The sequence below is a fragment of the Gymnoscopelus braueri genome, assembly GCF_963280865.1.
Source record: "Gymnoscopelus braueri genome assembly, chromosome: 10".
NCBI classification, from domain to species: Eukaryota; Metazoa; Chordata; class Actinopteri; order Myctophiformes; family Myctophidae; genus Gymnoscopelus; species Gymnoscopelus braueri.
Genome location: NC_137611.1, coordinates 18,489,393 through 18,506,236, shown reverse-complemented (window position 1 = coordinate 18,506,236; position 16,844 = coordinate 18,489,393). Strand labels below are relative to the sequence as shown.

The 16,844-nt window shown below is 42.8% G+C and overlaps 1 protein-coding gene across 2 annotated transcripts in view; it reads left to right on the top strand.

Moving 5' to 3' along the window:
* rem2 (RAS (RAD and GEM)-like GTP binding 2) overlaps nucleotides 1-15,746 on the top strand; it is a 51,968-nt gene extending 36,222 nt beyond the window's left edge. For both annotated transcript variants that reach the window (XM_080440188.1, XM_080440187.1), the window contains 2 exons: nucleotides 3,187-3,364; nucleotides 13,805-15,746. In XM_080440188.1, the coding sequence (XP_080296314.1) occupies nucleotides 3,187-3,364; nucleotides 13,805-14,133 (507 nt within the window). In that variant the 3' untranslated portion in view covers nucleotides 14,134-15,746. The remainder of the gene's footprint in view (nucleotides 1-3,186; nucleotides 3,365-13,804) is intronic.
* The last annotated feature ends 1,098 nt before the right edge of the window (nucleotides 15,747-16,844 follow it).

The window sequence follows — 16,844 nt, the reverse complement described above, 5'->3', positions numbered from 1 at the left end:
TAAAACATTTCAGTACGTTTACTTCTACTCCACTACATCTCAGAGGCAAATACTGTACTTATTACTCCACTACAATTTGAAAACCTTAGTTACTAGTTACTTTGTAGATTTTTATTACAAAACATGCATTAACCATCCCTATATATTTCGGTACAAGCTCACGAGCCGCAAAGCGACGTGTTGTGAGCTTGTAGATCTCCTATTTTCAAAAGATTTTTATACATTTTGAACACTTGTGAACTGTGAAGTAGGAAATTCTGCATAAAGAGTACTTTTACTTTTGGTACTTTAAGTACATTTTGTTGCCTATACTTTTGTACCTTTACTCAAGTAAAGTTGAATACAGGACTTTTAGTTGTAACAGAATATACATTGCGGTATTGATACTTGTACTTAAGTTAATAAATGGAGTACTTTTTTACACCACTGGCTGATGGGGTTGTGCTCCACCTCAGCAATCCATCTCCCAGGGGTCTAAGCACATTGTGAAGCGGGGATACACTACTGGCTGATACCGACAATAAGCCTCTCCAACCTACTTAGCCAGGATAGTGAATGTCAGTTCTTAGACAGTCAATGAATGTCAGTTCTTAGACAGTCAATGAATGTCAGTTGTTATACAGTCAGTGAATATCAGTTGTTTCCTGTCAGTGAATGGCAATAATACAAACATTCATTTGTCCTTGGTTAGTCTCGTATTTACTGTCAGACAGATAAAATGTCGCCTGATGACATTGCTGTGTCCGCGAGTCTCGATACTCTGGTTTCTGGTATTGGGAGAGAGGTGTATCGTGTCTATTATTGACTGGACCTTGTGATAGTGTACAAAATATAGACCGTTTTAAGGTAGTTTCCCCCCCAAAAAACGGATCTACTAAAGAATAGGACAAGAAAAGTGTTACAATATGAGCAGCTGTCATGTAGCACAACACAAACATACTAGACCTAATCCTCCCAAAGGACCGCTTGAAAAATCTAAATGTAATCCCACATTGCATTTACATTTGACATTCACCATCCACCATATAGTTCCCCTAGTAAATCAGGAGAGAGAGAGAGAGAGAGAGAGAGAGAGAGAGAGAGAGAGAGAGAGAGAGAGAGAGAGAGAGAGAGAGAGAGAGAGAGATCAGGAGAGAGAGAGAGAGAGAGAGAGAGAGAGAGAGAGAGAGAGAGAGAGAGAGAGAGAGAGAGAGAGAGAGGATGATAAGGAGGAGAGAGAGAAAGGACAAATGGGTAACAAAGTGAGATAGGGAAGGCTGTGTGTGTGTGTGTGTGTGTGTGTGTGTGTGTGTGAGTGATACAGGTGTAGAGAGAGGGGCGGACGGAGACCGGTAGCGAGCAATGCAGATAGGGAGAGATTGAGAAATGGAGAGAGAGAGTGTATTACTAATAGAGAGATAAGGAACCCTGCTCTTACCTCCTGGCAGACCCACACTGTCTGATTGAACGCCTGTGACAGGACACCCTGCCACGATGCCGGTAACCACTGTTGAAAGGCTAATGAAGTTCAAAGCCAAGTGTTAATTTTGGAGGCCATTTCAAGGCCTCTGATGGGGTAGAATGACATATTGGGGGTCTTCTGGCTCTTCTGGCTCTGCCGTAAACGCAGCCTCGGGTTCTGCCACAATAAAAGGCCATTTACAATTTAGGCATTTAGCAGACGCTCTTAATCCAGAGCGATTTACCGTAAACAAGGACCTAAACCAAGAACCTATCATCAGTCTAACAGTAGAATATCCAAAAGATCTATAATCTATACCAGAGGTCTTCAACGTTTTCAGCCCAAGGACCCCCTCTCTGAGAGAGAGATGAAGCAGGGACCCCCACCATATATTGCATAAAATTGTGTTGCAGATAAAAGCTTTTTCATAGATGTTGGATTCGTGTTACTGTGTATTTTCAGACATTTAACCACTTAAACCATCGATACTTAGTAAACTATCACTCTTTACTTAGTCTGCTATTTTCCCCCCTCTCTTTGCCGAAAATAGACGATCTACTAGATCTTGTAGATCTGCTATTTTTGGCTTAAGTTGTCCTTAGAATTGTGATGCTAGGGTTCAAGTGGTTAATGTAAAAAAACTAAGGTCATATCACACAATGATTTGGTGGACCCCCTGTAGTACCTCTGAGGACCCCCTAAGACCCCTGATCCATACATTGAAGCTATACACAGTTACACTCTATAGGATTCCAGGTCGACAATGACCTGGCATCTGTCTACATAACATGCTATCTAAATCATTTAGCCTTTGCATAAGCCTGCAAGGTCATCGAGGCTAGGGCCAGTGCTACAGGCTAAGGTGGAGTCTGAAGAGGTGAGTCTTCAGATTACGGCGTAAGATTGGGAGTGAGTCTGCAGTTGCAATGGGGAGTTCATTCCACAGTTTGGGAGCCAGAAGGGAGAAGAGTCTGGGACGTGTGGAGTGTTGTACCGGATGTTTTAGTGAAGGTTCTGACAGCTTCCCTGTGTTAGCTGATCTGAGTGAGAGGGAGGGGTTGTAGGGTTGCATCAGGGCTTTGAAGATATCCCCATATCTTCAAAGCCTGATACAACCCCTCCCGCTCCGTGCCACCTTTGGTTGCTTTGTAGGCCAACATGAGTGTTTTGTACTCTTGTGTGGGCGCCAATGGAGGGAGCGGAGAAGGGGGAGACATGTGAACATTTTGGCTGGTTGAAGACCAAGCTTGCTGCGGCATTCTGGATCATTTGGAGAGGCTTAAGTGCACATGCCAGGAGGCCAGTGGAGAGAGTTACAGTTACTTGAGAAGACTGTCTGTAGGACCTGCTTTGAAAATCTAACGCAATAATTGTGGACCCCATGCAGGTCCATTGTTACACAGTTAAATTAACACTCGGTAGGTATAATTAACACTCAGTAAAGCTGTATTTTCCACTGATTCACCCATCGCTATATCTGGCCCCTTGAACGCAGACTAGTTCAATGCTGGTCATGGTTAAACGTTGTACCTGGGGCACGTGTAACAGTGATACTCAGTGACTTGACGGACTAGCAGTGGCCGTCAACAAAGGGCCGAGGCTTAGCGGATTGGTTTAATGAGCTGCCATTTTCTGTCATGTTCTGTTTTATTTATTCTATTTGCTATAGATGCATAATGTGTTATGATGATGATGTTGTTGGATTAACATTTGCACATGTTTTGCGTATGTGTCCCCTCGTTTAGGACCTAACCACGCTGCAGTGTGACGTATGTATCCTGGTCTTCTCAGTGACTGACAGGCGGAGCTTCCACCGTACAGCCCAGCTCCGTCTCCTCCTCAGGGAGTCACACCCGCAAACGCCAATCATCCTGGTGGGCAACAAGAGTGACCTTGTCCGCTCCCGGGAGATCAGCACAGAGGGTGAGTCGGGGGCGGAGCACCAGTCTGTAATGCACACCTGTCATCCAGGCCATATATCGTATGTCGCATGGACACACAATACTTGGGGTGTACATACCGGCAGTGGTGGAAAAAGTACTCAAATGTTTTACTTAAGTAAAAGTATCAATACTGCAGTGTAGAAGTACTCTGTTACAAGTAAAAGTCTGGAGTAAAAAGATTACTTGAGTAAAAGTACCAAAGTATTGGTATCAAAATGTACTTAAAGTACCAAAAGTAAAAGTACAAAAATGTTTGAAAATAGCCGATCTACAAGCTCACAACGCGTCGCGATGCGACGCGTTGTGAGCTTGTAGATCGGCTATTTTCAAATAGCCTATGTATACAATAAGGCTAAAGTGGTTAATGTACGTTTTATCATGTGATAATTTGCAAAGTTCTGCAAAGTAACTAGTAACTAATGTTCTCAAATGATTGTAGTGGAGTAAAAGTACAATATTTGCCTCTGAGATGTAGAGGAGTAGAAGTAAAAGTATTTAGTTACGTTTTCAAACAAAAAAATCTGTTAGTTTGAAAAATTATTTCCCTGTTCCTTCTGTTGCCACAATTTGAAAAAGAAAATCCATCGGACACATTTGTTTGCGTCCCCACTCCCGAAACCCACAGTTTGTGCACCACGGCCCTAGAGAATACCAGTGAAAGGCTTTTTCTTAAATGCTTTCTCCAGTGGCCGTCTCTCTGTTCAGTCTTTCCTTTCTTCTTTGGGTGTTTATCCCTTCCCCTGCTTTCTGTTTTGCCCCATTTGTCACCTCATAAGTCCAAATTCCATTAGAGAGCCTCTTGAGGCTTTGTCTTTGATCAGCAGAATGGATTTCTTGTTTTCTGTGTGCACGGTAGCCGAGGACAAATATACCCCTGCAGCAATCTCATCAGCAAAATCATTTCTCCTCTATCATTATCGAAACCAGAAGAGGTATCACGAGCGCTGTTTGGATACTAACATTCACAGAGAAATTAATGGCTCTCGTGGATTCCAGAGCTCACTTTCTCTATATCAGTGTCGTCATTACTGTAGAGTGGCTTGTTCTTTGAGATCTGTTTACCCACAAGCTCTTTGGCAGGCAACACTAAATCATGGTCTTGGCTTCAAAAATCAACTGAAAAGGAAACACGTGCTGCACCTGATTTCTTTTTATTATGTTTGTATTGACAGAAATGCATATACACTATACAGTGCATGAACATATATTTGTACATGCTGTATCTATCAAAACAGAAAAAAAGCTCCAGAACGTATATGCATTGTCTTCCTTTGAGTGCATGTATAAACTGAGTGCCATGTTTTTTGTTTCGTTGTCGTTTGTTTTGCTTCATACAATTTCCAACTATACTACTATGATTGCAAAAAAACATGGGTACTGTAATAGAAACCTGCTACAACTCCACTGATTGATGTTTTTAATTAGGTTCAGCTGCTATTCAGCCAGCACTTGATGGAGGCCTTGAAGTTAATGGGTGCACATTATAAGGCATTTTGGTATTAGGCCGTCTCTCTTTATGTAATCCGTGTTCCACATAAGCTTTACAGTGCAGCGCAAGAAAAGCCAGTCGCACAGCCTAACATGACCGTGATCCGAACCCACACAGTCGTGGTGAACCCTTCCACTTGCACTTGAATTGTCTGGTTATGTATCTAGGTGTATAGAGTGTTTATTTCATTAATATTTCAAATACGGTAGGCCCACATTGCGGTAGAATGCTAGTTAGAGTCGAGATAGCTGAGAAAGAGGTGGAACAGTCACAGCATAGAGTAAGACCTGGGTTAGAACCCATGTGATCATTCTTAATTTATGCATCTGAACCATATTGTACTCATACTTATTCAGGTTGATGGTTGTGGCAGCTTACATGAAGTCTGGTTTGCAACAAATCCATTAAACCTGAACAATTTAGGGCATCTTACCTCTTGATGTAACATTTTACATGATTTGTTTATTTGTTTATCAAGGATCCCCATTAGTCTACACCTTAGTGGAGACTATTCTTCCTGGGGTCCAGGCAAAATCGTCACAATACAAATTCATGAAGTCTGGGTTTGCAACAAATCCATAAAACCTAAACTAAAATGTTGCTGACAGCCACTCTGCATTTTCAAGAATACCGACTCCCTCCTTAACCCATTAAGGCCTGAGGCCGATTCTACAAAATGTCTTCTAAATCCTAACAGTTTTTTGAAAAAACCTATGCAATGCTATAATATCAGCGGTTCTCAAACTTTTTCATGTCAAGGACCCCCAAAATTATATTCATTTGGCCGCGGACCCCCATCTCAAAATATTCAGTTCCAGGGACCCCCCAGAAGCAAAGATTTGAGTTACAAATGTAACTCAAATCACTCGGTACTCGGTGCCGTGCACACGGCACTCTGTGCCGTGCTACGAGCTTGTATATCTGCTATTCCCGGTCTTAATGGGTTAAAATGGCTACAGCATGTGTTTGATTTGAAGCGTCAGTGCTGTTGCACTGCAGGTGTTAATGAAAGTGCTAAAGTGGAGATTGTGTAAAAGTGGCCCCAGGAGCAATTTGGTGTTGAAGTAACTGCCTTCAACACCTGTCCAGCATACAAAATCACATCATCTTCCATTTGTGGACATAACAGTAATACCGTTGCTACAGCCCCTCGTCCCCCGCCTAATCCCGAACAAAATGTCATCCGAGTGTGTTCTTGTGCTCTCTGCGCTCTCAAGGTTGTGTTTTCAGACGGGATGTCTCATTTCTGGATTATCTCCCTCTCACAGGGGGTCACTATCTTTAAGAGAGGGGATCAGTGTGCGCATACCAGATGTACAGAACTGCCAGCCTGCACGCACGTGCATAGACAGACAGACAGACAGACAGACAGACAGACAGACAGCACTCTAGACAATTTCTTACTTCTTGTGTGCTGCAGGTGACACTATGAGAACTATGATGAGAGGAATGAAGAATTAATTAGAACTGAGGGATAGAGGGGGGATAAAGCCGTGAAGAGGGAAAGGGGGGCAGAGAAAGGGAGGTGGGTTGGGGAATCTCTCTCCAAGGAAATTATGCATAACTGTGTGAGAACAGGAGCCTGAGTTAGAGCAGTGGCTCTCAAAGTGGGGTCCGGGGACACAGGGGTCCTCGAGGGGGTTCCAGGGTTTGTTATTGAAGACTGATGCCTCTACAAACATCTTTCTTTAACACCTCAAAATCACACAAAATGTACCACGCTTCATCGAAATACCATTCTGATGCAGGTGTTCTCACTTAGATTTCATAATGTAGGCAGGGCTGTCATGATCATGACATTTTACTTGACGATTAATTGTCACACAAATGATAGCGATTTCATTGTTTTGCACGGGCAGATACAATAGATAGATCTACAAGCTATCGACGTGATGCGTTGTGGCTTGTAGGTCTGCTATATCCACTATTTGGGGGAAAAGAAATTGACATGGAATCGATATTGCAAAATAATTGCGATTATCTCAAATTATTCCGATTTAGGGGATTATGTAATAATTGTGACAGGCCTAAATATAGGTCCATTATATGCCATAATCCATAAGTAAGTACTACTGTAAGTCCCATATGCATATGGGACTGGGGATGGGGGATGGAACAAGTAGAAGCATTTGTCCTTTTGTTGAACTTTTGTCAGTAGTAAACAGTCACAAACCTCTTGTCTACCATTCTACCTATATTGCGATACTCCATCAGAAACGATTCATAAATAATAACAAAAATCATAATTATGCATCAGAACAGACAAGTGTTGATTAACTGAAAGGCTGGTGTTTTTGTTTGTTTGTTTTTAATGCGGTGGAGTACATAAAAGCCTTTTAGCCTGGATTTGTTTCAGAGTTGCCGTGAGTCTCAGATCATCTGGTAGTTGATTTTCAGGAAGCTTGTGTTTACCAAGTGACTTTTCCATGATGTAATGGTGACATAACATTTTTCATTTGATATTGAAGTATTGTTATCTTATAATCGTTGCCGGCGCAGACGTCACAGAAGTAGGTAAAATAGATTACTGTAGCTTAAAAAAAGTGGGGGAAAAGTCAAGTAGATTACTGTAGCCAGCTGTAGACAAGCTCACACGGCATTGTGATTGTAAATCTTTTTTTTTGTTGATAAAATGTGCAACATAAGACATGCCCAAAATACATCCTAGTCAGTGGTAGACAGGTACTGCCCCCCCCCCTCCATTTCCTGAAAAGTAAAAGTTTTAGACATACAATGTTTCCACCCGACAGTGACCACATACAGTATTACAGTACATACTACAGTATACTAGTGGGATAGGAGGCATGCAACAGCTTTACTCAGCATATTCTATATTATTAAAAAATAAAAATAGCAGCGTGTGTGTGGTCAGCAAATATGGAAATGGTGCATCTCTGTTACGGAGACACCCCGACGACAAGGATGTTCAACTCACACACACACACACACGCTCCATCTGATATCTGAGCCTGTACAGTAAGTGCGGATGTGGAGGGGCTGAGCTTTCAGGTGTACATCATTGTTATGGAGGGGCCTATAGTCTCATGCCCAGCTGAAATGGACTCGGGTCATAAAGTCTATTCCTGGAGTGCACAGTGACACTTTTATTCCCTTATCCACTCACCCCCACTGCCTCCACCCCTCCCCGTGTTTATTTATCTGCTGTCTTACTCACCATGTCATTCTCTGTCTCTTTACCTCTGTATGTGCACCGCTTCTCTCTCTCTCATGCGCGCTCACACATGCATGCGCGTGCACACAAACACTCTTGCACTCGCATGTATTTTATGCTCACAGACTTGAGTTCTTTTTCTCACTTTCACTCACACTCTTGCACTCTCTCCCACATACTTGCTCTCACATGCCTAATTGCCTATATATTCACACACACAGGCATGGACACCCACACACACACACTCACTCACTCTCTCTCTCTCTCTCTCTCTCTCTCTCTCTCTCTCTCTCTCTCTCTCGTACTTGCATGCATATTATGCTCACAGACTTGACTTCTTTCTCTCACTTTCACGTACACGGCACGCACACACTGTCACTTGGTGAGAACACATTCACTGGCTAACTGGGTTAGCACTGTCCCACTTTAATATGACAGCTGGTGATGAATATGTTCTCTGGGTCTCTTGCGCTTATAGTCTGCATTCTGTCCCTCTGCTCTGCATGTTCCCCTCTGTTCTCTCTGCATGTTCCCCTCTGTTCTCTCTGCATGTTCCCCTCTGTTCTCTCTGACTCCTTTAAGGGCGATTTATACTTTGTTGCTATTATACTTAGGGTTGCGCACTGCTTGTTGATCGGCTATTTTCAGTGTTCGACACGGATCAATAGACCAAGAGGGATTTTCTTGTCGCTTACTCATACAGGTACAAGCAGGGAAATGTTGGTGGGACATCTCTGGGTCCCACAGAGACTGTGTTAACACAACATAAAAATACAATAAGACAATACTAATACTGGATGTAATGAAGTACATGAAGAATAAAAATAAAAATAATTGTTTAGCTAAATTCAGCCTCCTGGTGGCGCTATAACAGAACAATGGGAAAATGGTGGCATGTGTTCCTCGGCCTAGTGGTAATGTGCGTGCAAAGCTGCATGGCAATTGGACGCTGCGTTTATGATTTGAGGCATTTTGTTCAAAACGGACCACTCCTGCAAACTTTGGAAGACAATCTTATAGCCAGTCAGGGTAGAATATAAAAAATCTGTTAAATGGCTCTATATTCCCATATTAATAATTGCTATCGAGTGTTTGAAGTACACACCGGGTACTTGGGGGACTCCACACTGGTTGACCTAGCCGGTTGAGTGTCTAAACGGAAGTACCGGAATTTGGCATTTGTCCCGCCCATATAGACACACTCTGCTTTAGGTCGTGACCAGGCTTTTCTCTTCGCAGATGAGTAAGGCTGCAGGGAACGAGCTCGGCTAGGGGATTCTGGTCTAGAGGGTATGGGGGGATGATAGCAAACATATTAATGAAACCTGTCAGGTTTGATCAGTCGGGTAGGAAGGCAACCACTTGAGTGCTTTCCCAGTGATATGATAATAATCAGAAAGGGTGTCCAGGAGAAGCTAATGCTTGACTGTGTCACCTGCTGCAGGTGACTCAAGAAGGATGAGGACCAGTGGTGGAAAGTAACAAAGTACATTTACTTAAGTACTGTACTTAAGGTATTTGTACTTTACTTGAATATGTCCAATTTCCAATACTTTTACTTCTACTCCACTACATCTCAGAGGCAAATATTGTACTTTTACTCCACTACAATTATTTGAAAACTTTATTTACTAGTTACTTTTCAGATATAAATTATGATATTATGAAACATACATTAACCACTTTAGCCCTATTTTATACCTAGGCTATTTGAAAATAACCGATGTACAAGCTCTCAACGCGTCGCACCGTGACGCGTTGTGAGCTTGTAGATCTGCTATTTTCAAACATTTTAGTACTTTTACTTTTGTTACTTTGAGTACATTTTGATGCCAATACTTTTGTACTTTTACTCAAGTAACATTTCGAACACAGGCCTTTTACGTGTAACAGAGTATTTTTGTATTGTGGTATTGCTACTTCTACTTGAGTAAAATATCTGAGTACTTTTTCCACCACTGGTCACCTGCTGCAGGTGACTCAAGAAGGATGAGGACTGGGGAGTGAGGAGTGGAAGGCAGCCTGAGCAGCTTGGAGTGCCTCTGTGACTGCTTCAGTAGAATGGGCACATTTGAATCATGACTGTTTAGGATCCGAGAGGTTATTCTGTGAGAGATGGAGAGAGAGCCCCCTGTGGTGCTGGTTCAGAACCATTGTGCAGGAGGCCTCACATCCTGTATGTTCTCTTCCCTCAACCTTCTTCATTAAATGCATGGCTGCAACTATCGATTATTTTCTTTGCGAATCGATTACTTTTTCGATTCATCAAATAATCGAGAAGTATGTCTTTAGAAAAAAATAATTATCCATTAAATCGACTAGTTCGATTAATTGTTGCACCCCAATTAAATAATCTCATGTTTGTCCTGTAACTTTATGTAGGCCATGTGTATCCCCCTCCCCCCTTCCTCCTTTCTTCCTCCTCTCCTCCCCTTATCTCATCTCTCCTCTCCGCTCAATTCAATTCAATGTCCCACCACCGTCTTTCTCCTCTTCTCTCTCCTCACTTCACCTCCTCTCCTCTCCTTCCCCCGCCACTCCACTCAATTCAATTTCCCACCATCCTTTAACGGGGTCGTAAAGACGCGATTCAATCACCTGTCATTGGTATTATGCTAAGCCCTGCAGATCTGGTTAGGGATTTGTCTTTTCCTACTAAACATCGTCTCCTCTCCTCCACCTTCCCCTCACTTGCTATTGAGTTGTAGTGGATTGACAGCTGTCGTGCGGCTGGATTATTACACAGCAGAAATCTATTTTTCTATCCTACCCGTGGTATAACACAGATAAAAAATGTAGAGCCTGTTTACAATTTGCATGCCTGCCTAGCCTGTAAACCAGACGAGTCTGCCAGTGCAACAAAACCAAAAAATTGCCCTCGGCAGATTTGGTCTGAAGTTGTGAGGGACAATCAGGGATCAGTATGCAAATATGGGGCGGGTTTATCACCATAAAGGCATTTTTTTAATTCGCCCGCTGGAGACGTAGGTTCCACACAGAGATTCCAGACTAATATCTACGCAGTGATATTAGTCTGGCCATGCCAGGCTAATACCTGCCTACTTTTAAGATATTTGACAGGCTAAGGGATGTCACTTTTTTACTTTGAAATTTCTGTTGCACCTCCAAAAGCAGCTTAATGAGGAAGAACACGCACAATCGCACATCCAATACCAAATAAGGCAGATGCTGAGCAGAAAACAAAATAGACTTAAAAAAAACTGCTTACAAAGTTTGACTCCAGTGTCAGTAGATCATTGCATTTATTGCAAACACAAAGTGCCTGCGTGATGTTTCAAGCTACATGCTACAGTATATGTTTACACTTAACATGCCTTCTAATTTCTCCTTACAGAAATCATGATTTTTTTTTATCAATCTGGACAGAAGTATTGATAAATATTGATATTTTAGTTTAATTTAATATTTGTATTTATGTGTCTACCACTGTATCGGCAAAGCTTGCACCAGAACTATCAAAACGAACACAAAATAACAATTTTTCAACTGCAGATATGTGCAGATATGTGCAGATGTGCACATAGTGTTGCAGAATGTGCATGTCAGATTGAATAAAATAACACTTTTTGGGTGATTTAGTGATTGAAATCCACACTGCAGCTATATATGCAGGAAAATATAAATATTAGATCATGATTCTTATTGACAGACACACTATTAAATCACTCAATTGAAGGCCCATGGGGCAAAACAAACTTGATGAAGATATTTCGTAAGAATAATTTTTGCATTTCACAGTTATCAATCATTTAAAATGAATGAATACATTTGTGGACCCAGCCCTAAAAAGAACCATAACTTCAAAGACAGGACAGGATACAAGACTCAAGGTTAATGTGGTGGTGGTGTGGTGTCTGGTGTGAGCCATGGCTCGCAAAGAAACGCAATTTAACCATTGTGCTATACTATACTATAACAGCTCTGTATTTGGCCAGCTGTTCTTTCCCTGTTTGCCAAATCTCTTCACCGAAAATAGCCAATCTGACGTGTTGTGAGATAGCAGATCTACTATTTTTGGTGAATGGATTGTTCCCCCAGAATAGGGATGATGGGATTCAAGTGGTTAAAATTATCTAATGATATGGAACTCCGGATCCACATGGGAATGGCGTGGCTCCAATGTGGATCTCAGACTTCATGTGGCAGCGCCTGTGACTTCACAGGCGTTTATGACACATCTATGATTTAAGACTCCAAATCTGGGCAAGGTTTCGGGCCGATCCGAGCCCTATTGGCTTCCATTACAAAATTAAAGTTAAATATTTCAAAAAGTATAAAACATACACTATGTACAAGTACAGCCTACTGGCAGTGAGTGTCCACAATACATTTGGCGCTAATGGGTCGAACGGTCTGTGAGACTAGCTCCGGACACACGGACATCGGCGTAAATAGCAACCGACCCTCTTACAGACAGCTAGACTCCTGCAGAGCCACGCCGTAAAAATTGTCTTCATATCAAGAGGAAGATTATTTTAGGGATCGAAACGTTGAGCTGCAATCTGCAATAAACAGTGGGAGCTAATAGTGTGCAGACTCTATTATTGTTTTAATGCTGATCTTCTATTTGTCCTGCATCTGTTCACCAGAGTAGATGAGCTACATTCCACACCCACAATGCATGTTATGTGTTTACCTCTCAAAATGGCTTGGGTCCATTAGATGCTAATAGACTCTTTTCACAGTAGATTTGAGCGTGGCATTAAACATAGTTTCAGCATTCATTTAGTCCCATAGGGGATAGACTCTGGAGAGTATTCATCCAATATGCCTCTTTTTTTTGCCATCGAGTCAATGTCACCACCCCCAAAGGGAGCACTTAACCTGCTCAATACCATAGATCTGTTTTAAATCATGGAAAGTCACAGTCATTACAGCAAATGCTTTTGTGTTCTGCTTTAAGCCTGAGTTATACTTTGTTGCGCGCCGGTGCCCCGCACCGGTGGAGCTAACACAACAACAGATGTTAATGTAACATTGTCCATTGATATGGATGCATTGTGAGTCTTTTGTGTATTCATAACTTCATTATATCAGTTTTCAGAGGTCCCTAATTGTTACCTGTACAAACAGCACTGAAACAACCACACCAGGAGGAAGGCAGTTGGGGAAAATTTGATTTGCGCTGACAACGTCAATACAATACAGCTTGTTTGTTTTGCATGGATGTATATCTATCAGCTTCCCTTTATCGCTGAACCGTTGTTTGATCAGGGAAATGGCCGCGGTTTCACTGAGAAACGGGGCCAATGTCAGCGGCACATTCTGCAGTCGTTTGTCTTTATCTGGGAAAGTCACATTGAGCTGGAAAACATTGTCCCATTTGAGCCGTAGCCAAGAGAGTTTGAGCACAGCGGCAGGCAGTACAGTATGATCACATCTGCACTTAGATGATGGTCCCATCCTGGGCCACTTCTGCGTCAATTAATTCCCCTTCTTCCCTCATCACTCTTTCTGTCAGTCCCTCTCTCTCTCTTCTGCTCTCTTGTCTTTCTATTCCCCTTTTTCTCCATAAACCTCTCTGCTTCAGTTTGTGTTTATTTCCACATCTTTAACCACTTAAGCCCTATTTTATACCCACATTGTATTCAATTTTCTTTTTTTTTTAAACGGGGAGAAAAAAGTTTCTCTCCCTCTGCTTCTCTCGCTCGCTTTCTGTTGCTTTTATCCTCTATCTCTTTCTCTGCCATGCTGTCTCACCCCTCTCTCTCTCTCTCTCTGTGTGTTCTCTGTACCAGAGGCCCACTCCAGTGCCATGATGTTTGACTGCCTCTACCTGGAGCTGTCGGCCTCGCTTGAACACGGCACCACTGAGCTGCTGGAGGGGGCGGTGCGAGCGGCCAGGGGGGACTGTGTGGGTCCCGGCTGGACCGACGGCGACCCGGGGTCGGGCCGCAGGGAGAGTCTGACCAGCAGGGCCAAGCGCTTCCTGGCCGGGCTGGTGCCTCGCTCGTACGGCCGCGACCGCGACCGGGACCGGGGGCGATACCGGGAGATGAGCAGGCACCGGGGCAGCAAGATCCTCCGGCAGAAGTCACGCTCCTGCCACGACCTCAGCGCCATGTGACTTGACCACATGACACGCCCCTCCACCTCCAACGTACGCACACACACACATACACACACACACACACACACACACACACACACACACACACACACACACACATGCCAGATGAAGAAGGTGGTGGAGGTATGATGGAGGTGGTAGGAGGAGGGAGGACAGAGAGACGTTGATAGAAATTCCGGTGATACCAACGAAGGGCATGCGGGGGATGAGTCACAGGGCCCCCCCTCCCCCCCTGTGTTGAGGATCAGAGTCTGAGATGTCAGTGCAAAGGAGATATGGAGAGAAAGGGCTGAAATCAACCTGGACTGATCAAGGCTGAGCCTTTATCATATTTATCCATATACCTTTAGGCGAGGCGGGGGCGGAAGATAGATTGGAGGAGAACAAATGAGAATCAGACAGAGATCCAGGGAGATGCAGAGGTGAGCCTGATTAGATGTGCTCGCCTGGATGAATCAGAGCACGTTCATTACCCGTCTGTAAGAGAGAGAAGAGAGAGAACGGGAGGTAAACAAGCGAGCCACATCAAGACAGTGAGTGGACGGATTTACTGTTGAGAAATGGGGGGAAACTGTGGGTGGGCTGGAGGTGGGAGCGGGTAAAGTCATGAACAAACAAGCACCCAGGAGGCACACACTGATTATGTAGAAAATGGTAGTGATCTAAGCTAGACTTAACGTAGACCTTGATTTCTTTTTTATAGCATGCTGTTCCACGGTGAGTAGATGATCTGAGGTGAGATTATACGACCCTATAGGCTCCTGTTAGGACTACACGCTACAGGATTTATGATACCTCAGTGGCTAAACTACAGTCTTTCTAGTATCTAACCTCGTCATTTCGAAGGCAAGTCCCTTTATTCATAAACACCCCATCTATGGACTTGTGTCATACCGAGGACTACGGTGTCTGATTTCCTGACACTGCATAATCCCCTTGTACTGCTGGATATTGACTCTGGACATTGTTCTCATTGGATTTGAGAAAGTGTGACACCATAGGCGACTGCCAACGCTTTAAGATTTACATGTATGAACTCAACCATGAATTTAATATCAGGGTGGAAATTAAAGCCGAAGCCATACATCACCAAATCCACAGTGATTAATCTTCACAAAGAACCCTTTACACAGAGAGAGAGAGAGAGAGAGAGAGAGAGAGAGAGAGAGAGGGAGGGGACAAAAGGAGAGGGGGCCATAATGGCTCTTAGAGAAAGACAAACAATAGCCTACTGACCTGGACAATTGTGAGTCCTAGCACAGTAGGTTGCCACTGGAACACAGACCGAGAGATGGTGGAAATATTGGAGAATAAACTAAACTACCTGTTTCATGTTTCCTTTTGTGTTGCTGTGTTTTGTTTATTTGTATTTTGTTTTATCCTCTGGCATTAGCACGTGTTTTGATACTGTAGGCTACAATAATTCTACTAGACTAGCACTGTGGGGGCTGGCCACACAGGGGGGGAAATGGCTTGAGAAAAAAAATGAACGTTCTGGAAACGTTTGGCTGTCTTGTCAGCGTGGCAGTACCACTGTCACATGCTCATTGTCACTGTCTACTAAACACTCTTGTCTTTCCCAGGAGAATAAATGAACTTTGTTTAACATCCTTAATGATTGTTCTTGTTTCTTAATGTTTTTTAAATGAATGTCTCATTTTGTCCGTTAGCTTGATTACAGCAAGGTTGTGTTGTTACATCTTGTGTACAGGTACATAAGAGTAACTTATTTTTGTTTGGCTTCCTTCAGACAATTAAGCAACATAGGTGATAATAATAACTATAATAATAATAAAACCATAAAAATATGTAAAAAATCTCACCCAGTGTGAAGTGGGCGGTGTGGTCACAGTGGTCATCACAGTGATGGAAGAAGTGATGGAAGAAGTGATGGAAGAAGTGATGTAAGAAACCATAACTTTAAAAAAACAAATGTATGGGTTTTTTAAAGTTATGGTTTCTTATATAGGGCTATGCACATGTGTCATGTTTCCCTAGCCAATCACAGTCCTGAATAGACTGTGATTGGCCAATCACGGTGCACGGGTTAGGGGGGTACATTTGTGGCCAATCACAGCGCAGGATTTGGTGTGCAAAACCAAACCTCCAAACCTCACATATAGGGGCGGTTTCACCGCCCAAAAATAAAGAGAGAGAGTGAAAAAAGAGGGGGGCAACTCACTACTGGATTGACTTGAGTTTCATGCACTGATTCTGGGTCGTTCCTGCTGTGTCAGTGGCACAGCAAAAATAAAATAAAAGCAAACTTAAAGTCATAGTTCACCCACAAAATTATAATTTTTCTATCAATTACTAACCCCATGAAGCCATGAATTCATGGATAATCTTTGTGTTTCATTCATTCACGGTGAAGAATGAAGAACCCAACCCAGTTTATCAACAGATTTTGAATATTTTGCTGCTGTTAACCTTGGACCCATATTATCTTCAATTCATCAAGTATTCTCTTACTTTTTTGATTCTTCATTCAACGTGAAGGAATGCAACACAAAAGAAAATTCAACATGAATTCGGAGCCTCACGGGGTGAATCATTAATAGAAAAGGTAATTTGGGGGTGAAGTATTACTTTAAAATGTCTTTGGCTGCAATAAACAAAAATACTGTCAGTTCCTGACAACTGTCTCAAAGGAGAATAAGACCTTGTAGATAGTCAATTCGCATTGTCGTATCAGACTGCCCTAACGT